At 38.8% G+C, this 8,767-nt stretch overlaps 1 protein-coding gene across 1 annotated transcript; it reads left to right on the top strand.

The window, feature by feature from the left end:
• The first annotated feature begins 60 nt into the window (after window positions 1-60).
• ddx51 (DEAD (Asp-Glu-Ala-Asp) box polypeptide 51) lies at window positions 61-8,136 on the top strand. Its single transcript, XM_074615699.1, has 16 exons — window positions 61-246; window positions 1,351-1,676; window positions 2,643-2,824; window positions 2,924-3,074; window positions 3,351-3,496; window positions 3,579-3,650; window positions 3,734-3,840; window positions 4,715-4,823; window positions 4,947-5,092; window positions 5,417-5,606; window positions 5,716-5,831; window positions 5,917-6,033; window positions 7,132-7,233; window positions 7,388-7,451; window positions 7,581-7,715; window positions 7,999-8,136. Exons 1-16 carry the CDS (start codon window positions 224-226, stop codon window positions 8,014-8,016), a joined length of 2,004 nt encoding a protein of 667 aa, XP_074471800.1. The 5' UTR covers window positions 61-223; the 3' UTR covers window positions 8,017-8,136.
• Window positions 8,137-8,767: the final 631 nt, after the last annotated feature.

Below are 8,767 nucleotides of genomic sequence, written 5' to 3'. Positions count from 1 at the left end.
GATTGGTCGACGTCATCTGGTGACGGCGAAGAACGCGACAAGCTAGAGCGGCGTCATCAGAGCGCGTCTGGCACACAGTGTGGTGGACAACACATGAGACTGTGGTGTTTATCTGTAGTTCAGGAGAAGTTTACAGCGTTTACTTTAAAGAATCAGAGCTGTTGACGAATCTGGAAAACTATACAAACACTTTCTAGGAGTGGTTCTTCATCCTGCTGTTGAGATGTCTTTGTTTACTGTAAACAGGTAACGTCAGGCTTAGTTTCTAAACTATCTTACATATATTTGGTCTCTTTTTTCAGAATTGTTTATTGCCAGGTGTAAGAGGTATACACTATGAATTTGCTTTGGTTTTGTTGGTGCACGTAAACATTATAATAACAAAATAATAGATAAAAACGTTAGAATAAAATAATAATAGAAAAATTTAAATTCTTCCAATATACAATATACAAAATGAGTAGTTATGTCACATTACTACACGACCTTGGAGTTCTTCTTGGAGGCTTCTGAGTGCTTTTACTATAATATGTATAACTTTAGATCATTTTTACATCAGATAGAAAAACTAATAAGCAGTAAAGTTCTCTTTAATTGGTCAAAATATAAGAGACTGTTCAAGCCATGCTTATATTGTATCAAAAACCTGTCACATTTTAACAATGGGTTTTCTAGATCTAGAACAAATTTATATAAACTTCTGTCTGCTAAGGTATTATGGGAAACATAGCAGAAAATCAACCCTTAAATGACCACACATCAACTCTCTTATTAACAATGCAATTTTAAGCACAACAGTTACTTATGTTATATATATTTATATATATATATATATATATATATTTATTTATTTATATTTATATATATATTTATTTATTTATTTATATTTATATATATATATATATTTATATTTATATTTATATATATATATATATATATATATATATAATATGGTGATTGCACAGGACAGATTGGAGAAAATTAATCAGTCAATCTTTCAGCTTAGATGGCATTTTTATCACTGTCATTCACAAATTCTCTGATAAAATCAGCAATTTTGAGGTTTCAAAACCTCACAGAGCAGCGAGCAAAGTATTCTCAGGTGGAACTTTCTAGAACCATGTAAGATTATTATTTTTTTCCAGTTATATTGGCATTCATTTATAAATCTAAACATAATATTAAACAAATATGTCAAAGAAGAGGGTTTTGTGAATTACTAATTTTTTACAAAAATGTAGATAGAATTGTATAATTCTAAGGTCACAAGCTGCTAAATTGACCAAAAGCGTCTGTGCTGTGCTTATGCTGAAAAATCTGTAATGTTAAATTCTGTCGTGTTGCTCACAGGTATCTTGGAGAGGAGGAAAATGGGAGCGTCTCAAAGGAGTCTCGGTCTCAGGCGTTACTGGCTAAACTGCAGCAGAAGGCTAAAGAGAAGCAGAAACGGAGTTTGACAGAACAGAAACAACACCAGCCTGTAGAGCAGACGGAACAGCAGGCTGTTAAAAGGAAAAGAAAAGCTGACAGCAGTCAAGAACCTCAACAGCAAAAAAAGAGGAAATCCAAAGTAGTGCCTTTGTTAGACTCTGATACCCACGATGAGCCTGTCGAAGAGGAAAAGAAGAAGAAGACAGGTGCAAATGAGAAACAGAAGAAGAAAAAGCGTCAGTCAGGTGTGTATATACTCACATGTTGCCAATATATTCATATCATATCATTCAAATGGTCGATGTTATGATATGATGACATTCCTTCCCTGTTATATTGAGCATGACCGACACACTGGCATGGCCAATACTATCAGTCCATTTGAGCTAGTGCAGATAGTTGGGTGCCTTCGTATATGTTGGCTGATAAGTAGCAAGAAATTGTAGTAGAGAAATGCCAAAGATATGTTTGAGGTAATTTAGACATTAATGTTATGAGTACTGCCCACATCACACACTACTTCATTTAAAGGTGCATTAATTCATATTTTTATATAAACAATGGATCAAATCACTTTGTGTAAAATGTGAGAGGAGTAATTCGTGGTGATGATGAGTTCCCCTCAGCTCTACAGAGCTTTTCAGTGTCTTTCAGCTCATCGGGCCTCATGCAAGAACCACTCGTACTTTAACAACTTTACTAAGTGATAATAAGTCAATGTTATGTTTACAGCTTCTTCTCCTGCTCCCAACAGACCATACAAATATTTAGAGGATAAGATAAAAAAGTAAAATGAAAGAATTTTTTATATATTTACGTGTTTTTTTCTAATCTTTATTGTGTTTTTGTTGTATTTGAGTTGTTGTTTATAGTTGTTAATAATACTAATTTAGTTTCTGGTGAAGTTTCTTGTTTGAAAATATATATTTTTTATTTTACGTGTTTATGTTTTTAAAAACATATAATAGTGTAATTCTCATTGTGTATCTCCAGAAAATCACAGTGCAGATTAGGACTGAAAGGATTTTGCTTTATATTGTGATGATCAAGTTCATCAATCTCAATTAAAGGGAGAAAAAGTACCTCATTCCTGTTCAAGTCACTGTAATGAGTGATTTAGTAGTTTAGTTATGTCCTGTTGCTTCTGTAAAGTACATAACTACCTGCTCAATTAAAAAATGCCTCAATGTTTGTCTGTCTTTGGATTTTAGGCAGTTCAGTTAAAGCTCTCTCAGACACTCCCGAGACTGGAAAAGATGGACGGGAGGACACAGGAGGAGAAGAAGAGAAAACAGAGACAGAAAATGTCCCACTAAAAGAAACCACGGAGAAGACTTCTGCTCCAACTGGTTTCACGGTTCTGGGAGGATTTGAGAACAAACCTATCCAAAAGGTACAGTCAGTTGTTGTTGTTGATGGTGCTGACGGGGGTCACCAATATCACTAGTATTCATCCTCTAGAGTGTTAGTGTGTGTGTTCTTCTTTTCACAGGTACACAGAGTCCTGCCTCAGTGGCTCGCTCAGCCTGATGTGATTCACAGAGACATTAAAAGCAACCTCGTCCCCATCTCTGACCTCTCAGGACTTTCTGCTCTGCTTGGGAAAAAACTACAAAGTAATGGAATTCAGCACCTTTTTCCAGGTAATGACACGGGCTGTATTTACTTGAGTATTTAGCCGCGGCTTTTATTGATGTTAGTTCACATATGTCACATGTGTTATTTGCTTTATTGGTTTGTGATAATAAATCTGATATCCATAGTGTCTCTGTAGCTGAAGGGGTGCATGTGTTGTGTGCGTGGGTGTTGGCATGGGGAGTGGGGATAGAGCTATTCACTGTGAAGGGATGTTGTGATTTAAGAACCGTTGGTGTATTGTGTGTATACACCAGAGAAATAAAGCTGTCACCTTTTCACAGTGCAAGCGGAGGTAATCCCGGCCATCTTGGAGAGCGCACGGCAGGGGCTGCTGATCGGACGAGGCGGCTACAAGCCCAGGGATATTTGTGTGTCTGCACCAACGGGCAGCGGCAAGACTCTTGCATTTGTCATACCTGTCGTACAGGTGAGCTCCCCACCATCACATTTGAGCAAGAGATTCATAACAATATGTAAAGGCACTAAAAAAAGATGTTCTCTACCGTCAGGTGCTGACGGAGCGGGTGGTGTGTGAAGTCCGGGCTCTGGCCGTGTTGCCGACCAAGGAGCTCGCCCAGCAGGTTCTGAATCTTTCACAACAAAAGTGTGGTTAATATAACCCAGTAATGTTTTGCTCTATTATTGAACACGTTCTCCTGTGCAGGTTTGCAAAGTGTTCACATCATACGCTGAGGGAACCCCTCTGAAAGTGGTGATGCTGGCCGGTCAGAGGTCTTTTGCTGCAGAGCAGGCTTCTCTCTCAGAACAGCGGTGAGTAACAGCTTCAAAATGACGGAGGGGTTCAGGAGATATGAGGCCTTCTGCATTCAGCACCACTACTGTGTGATTTTTATAAAGGGTCTGAATGTTAACATGTATCTTTTTATATTTCACAGAGTCATAAAGCATTTGCTTCAGTGTTGAAATGTAATACTAGTACTTTACTGGTGTTTTTTCCATTGTATGTTATGTTCTACTCACACAGCTAAGTAACTCTGCAGGTTAAGTTTTACATACAGAGCGTAACATTTGAGACATTGAGATTAAACTACCCAATAATATATAAATGAATACAAATTAGCTCCACTTCAACCAGCTACAAGATTAAAATACTGGGTACCACTTTCTAATAAGGATTTATTAATACTATCAAGTAATTATAGATAAATCTTAAGCCATTAATAAGGACACTGGGACAACATTTGGGTTGCCAGGTTGTAAAAAAAAATCCATTCTGCAGATGTATCCTCCTTTTGTAAGGAGCTGTTCTGCATAATTAGTGCTTTAAATACATTTTGTTGATGATATTTTTGTACTTTTACATTACAGTAAAAGTATGAAATCGGTGTTAGGCGGCGCAGTGGTTAGCACTGCTGCCTCATAGCAAGAGGGTTGCAGGTTCGAACCCGGCTTAGGGTCCTTCTGTGTGGAGTTTGCGTGTTCTCCCCGTGTTAGTGTGGGTTTTCGGATGGATGGATGCCCCTGCACCAAAGTCAATGAAGAAATTATCACATCTACACTTTTAAATTTGCATCAGGAGAAAAATATAATCAATAAATATCAGATCAGTATATGGTATTTGTACTACGTAGTACTTATACTCACTATACGTCTTCTTTTGTTTGTGTTCTGATTTTTCTTCCAGAGGGGAAACGAGACGCAGTTTAGCAGACATCGTTGTAGCCACTCCAGGTCGATTGGTTGATCACATCAACAAGAATTCAGGCTTCAGTCTGGAACACCTTCGGTTTCTTGTGAGTTCTTATAAGCTTTATAACTTAAACCAATAAAACCCAGATATAACTGAAATTGTCCACCATCTAGCATTGGTGTACTGTTTTAAATTGGAAGGCTTTCATTCTCTCATCCAATCCCAGATTATCGATGAGGCTGACAGGATGATTGACAGCATGCACCAGTCTTGGCTCAGTCAGGTGGTGAAGGCGGTGTACAGATCAGGAAGTGGGCCGGGAGCCATGTCCATCTTCAGGCGGACCGAGCCAGCGCATGTCACAGCAGCCAGGTGAGTCACCTGAAGCTACAAAGCCTCTTTTCAGTGGATAGGGATGAAACTCAGATTTTTTCAGGAGTGTGTTTTTCTTCAGTTTTTAACAGAATACTACCAAATATAATGTTTAACAATTCAATAATTTATTAAAGGAATAGTTCGACATTTTGAGAAATATGCTCATCTGATTTCCAAGAGTGAGATAAGAAGACTGATATGAACGTGGTTTGCCTAGCTTGGCATAAAGACTGGAAGCAGAGGGGGGAAACAGCTAGCCTGGCTCTCCGAAGTTCAAAAATAGTTTAATGTTAATAAACCATGTGTTTTCCTCTCTCTCAGTCTGTCTCCACCTCAGATGCCGCTGCAGAAGCTGCTGTTTTCTGCCACACTCACACAGAACCCAGAGAAGCTGCAGCAGCTGGGCCTCCACCAGCCCCGACTCTTCAGCTCCGTCCACAGTCACTCCATCACCACACCAGCAGATCCCACCCAGGAACAAGGCCTCTTTAACTTCCCCCAAGGTCTGACGGTAAGAAATTACCTTTGACCTTCAAGAAGAAGGAGCGTAGGCACACATGGAAGTGCAGAGCGCTGCGGTGTTAAGACACTTTGTTAATGACTGCACCTTCGTGTTTCAGGAGTATTACGTGCCCTGTACGTTGAGCAAAAAACCTCTCCTCATCCTCCACTTCATCCTGCGCATGAAGCTCAGCCCCATCCTCTGTTTCACCAACTCCAGAGAGACGGCACACAGGTTGGAGACAGCAACACTGTTTTACAAACACATTTTTGTACACATACAGTCTTTCAGTGTGGCCTTACTGGTTTCTCCTCCTCAGACTTTATCTGCTGGTGAAGCTCTTTGGTGGAGTTCAGGCTGCCGAGTTCTCCTCCCGACTCTCTCCCACTGAGAGAAAGAAGACGCTGAAGGAGTTTGAACAAGGAAAGATCCAACTGTGAGTCTGTGTTACAAAAATCTGCTCCTTCTGCACACTGTCAACATTTACATTACATCTTTTTTGAATACCTGTTTCAGTACAGCAAACTTCATCAGTCATTTAATTTCAAGTGCACTAAGTCCATCTATATACTGTACATACTTTAGAAGGATAACAACAAACCCTAGGGACCAAGTCATCTATTTTCCACAGTAACACAGTCGGTGTGGTGATTACATGGTGACCACCAGGCCATGGGGATGCCCCCTAAAAAGCTATTCTGATGTCAAACAATTTACACATGAGGCAGCAAATTCACGTCAGTACACATTGGCAACAATAGGGACAAGAGAGATGAGAAGAAAAATATCATCTGGTGCCAGCAAATATAAGAATAAACAAAACCTAGCAGAATTCACTGCTAGGTCTCCGGACAGCTCCGTCATATGCCAAACATTACAAAACAACAGCAGGAGGATGTTATAGCCCATAGGCTGATCGATCTTTATCACAGCTAAACATGTTATTAAACAGATAGTCACATTACCCTTGAGCCTTGTGTCTTTAAACATAATGCACATTATAGCTCTCAAACTGTTGGCTCATTCGTTATTATTCATAGTGATCAATGAATTTTCTGTTATCTTACATTAGAAATATTTACAAACTGTGAAACTCCCCACTGTTATTTGGTTGTTGTGTGAAAGTGGCTGGAATGTGATGCATGCATGTCAGAGTGACAACTAAATATATAACTAAATGTATGTCACAGTCCAGCTTGCTTCCTTTGAGTGCTAATGTAGACGTTTGGTTCAGTAGATACTAGCTCACAAATATATAAGCAAATGTACCCATATAGCTATTATACACAGTGAAGAGCTGGACAACAAACCATGTATATACAGATGAGATTGTTACTATGTGCTCTATGTATGGAAGAGTCACGCAGTATATCCATACTCTGGTCATTATGATCACAGACCTAATGAAGCGAATCCAGAGTGTGAGAGTGCATGTGTCTTCTTCTCTATGTGTATTCATTGATTCAGCCATTTATAAATGCCTGCAGCGTAAGCTTTAATGAGCAATGAATTAAACTAATGTGCCATCCTGAAGCTTGATCAGCACAGACGCAGCTGCAAGAGGCATCGACGTCGACGGGGTCAAATGTGTTGTGAATTACGATGCGCCGCAGTACATCAGGACGTACATTCACAGGTGAGCTGTCCATCGAACCTACAGTGTATGTGTGCGACTGCTGTCTATAATGTTTTCAGACACTGAAAACAGGATTATAGGTTATCCTCCTTATTGTCTAGTGTAGCTCTATGGTATTGTGTTCTGGCTGACACTTGCTCTGTTTTACCTTCAGGATCGGAAGAACAGCGAGAGCAGGGAAAACCGGCCTGGCCTTCACCTTTCTGCTAGGAGTACAGGTGAAACACTTCTACAAATAAAACCCCAGACATAGAGTACGGATGAGACAAGCAGACAGACATATGAACAGCATAAACCGTTATGTTTTAGACCGTATTAAACAAAGTGTTTTTTTGTTTTGTTTCCAGGAGAAGAACTTCCTTCAGATGGTGGTGGAAGCAGGAACCCCCGGGATTCAAAAGCAGATCGTCAAACCACAGAATCTGAAGAGTATGGAAGCCCGATACGAAGAAACACTGCAGGAGCTGGCTAACGTTATTAAGGTACCATCTCAAACACACTCATTAAATGTTGAAATAGAAAGGTTTCTGTATTACTAAAACTGAATGACGTGAACTCCTCTTTAATCATTAACTCCATGGATAACAATTAATTTGTCAATTTGAACGTCCTACTTAAGCAATAGTTACTATCTCCCACCTCATGAAAACTAACTCCAGTTTTAGTCATTTTCATGCACAAAAACCTTCCCCTGAAAGCTTTGATATACTTTTGCTTTGATGTACGTTTGCCTACTAATACACGGCCTTTTGTTTATCTCGACAGGATGAGAGAGCCAAATAATGGAGCAGCACTGATATTCTCCTCTGAGCTGACATCTAATGCCTCACAAAGACCACACTGCATTTTTTTACAGCTGTACTTGGGAATTATTTATGTTGTTTAATAAAACATATTAATGTCTGCGTGTGGTGAAGCTGGTGATTTTAGTCCCCACATTGCCAGTTCCTGTGTGAATAATCCAACACATAAAGGATCTGATGTCATTACATGCAGCCTGTTAATTGAGTCATTCAGGTGGATAATGACAGTATTTAAAAAATATTTTAATTTAGTTATCCTTCCCATCAGTCTGACTGACTCTGAAATATAAGGAGTGTACAGTAGTGAGAATTATATCACCAATAAATACATTATGAAATGAATAATCATATGGATGAACTCAGAAATAGTATGAATGTATACATAATAATCTATAAATTGTAACAAAAACAACTGAATATGAAGTGATAACATACATGAACATCTATTTTCCTTTTTGGGGAATTAATTTTCATTATTGCAATTTTTATTTCATGAAATTTTAAAAATCTCTTATTATATTTGGACTTTTCCCCCCCAGTGAAACTTCATAATGTGCAAATTACAATAAAAAGAGCAAGAAAGAAAGAAGCATAAACCAAGTATTTACCATGTTTTAGCCCTGGATACTTGACACTGCTGACCAGGAATCCAAATAGTGATTCATTTCCTTGTAATATTAAAGGTCCTGCACACCCAGACAGTGGTATCACTTTCTCTTCATTCATCTGAT

This window comes from Sebastes fasciatus, chromosome 18, assembly GCF_043250625.1.
Source record: "Sebastes fasciatus isolate fSebFas1 chromosome 18, fSebFas1.pri, whole genome shotgun sequence".
Taxonomy (NCBI): Eukaryota; Metazoa; Chordata; class Actinopteri; order Perciformes; family Sebastidae; genus Sebastes; species Sebastes fasciatus.
The sequence above is the reverse complement of the archived record's forward strand: the minus strand, read 5'-3'. Positions and strand labels throughout refer to the sequence as shown.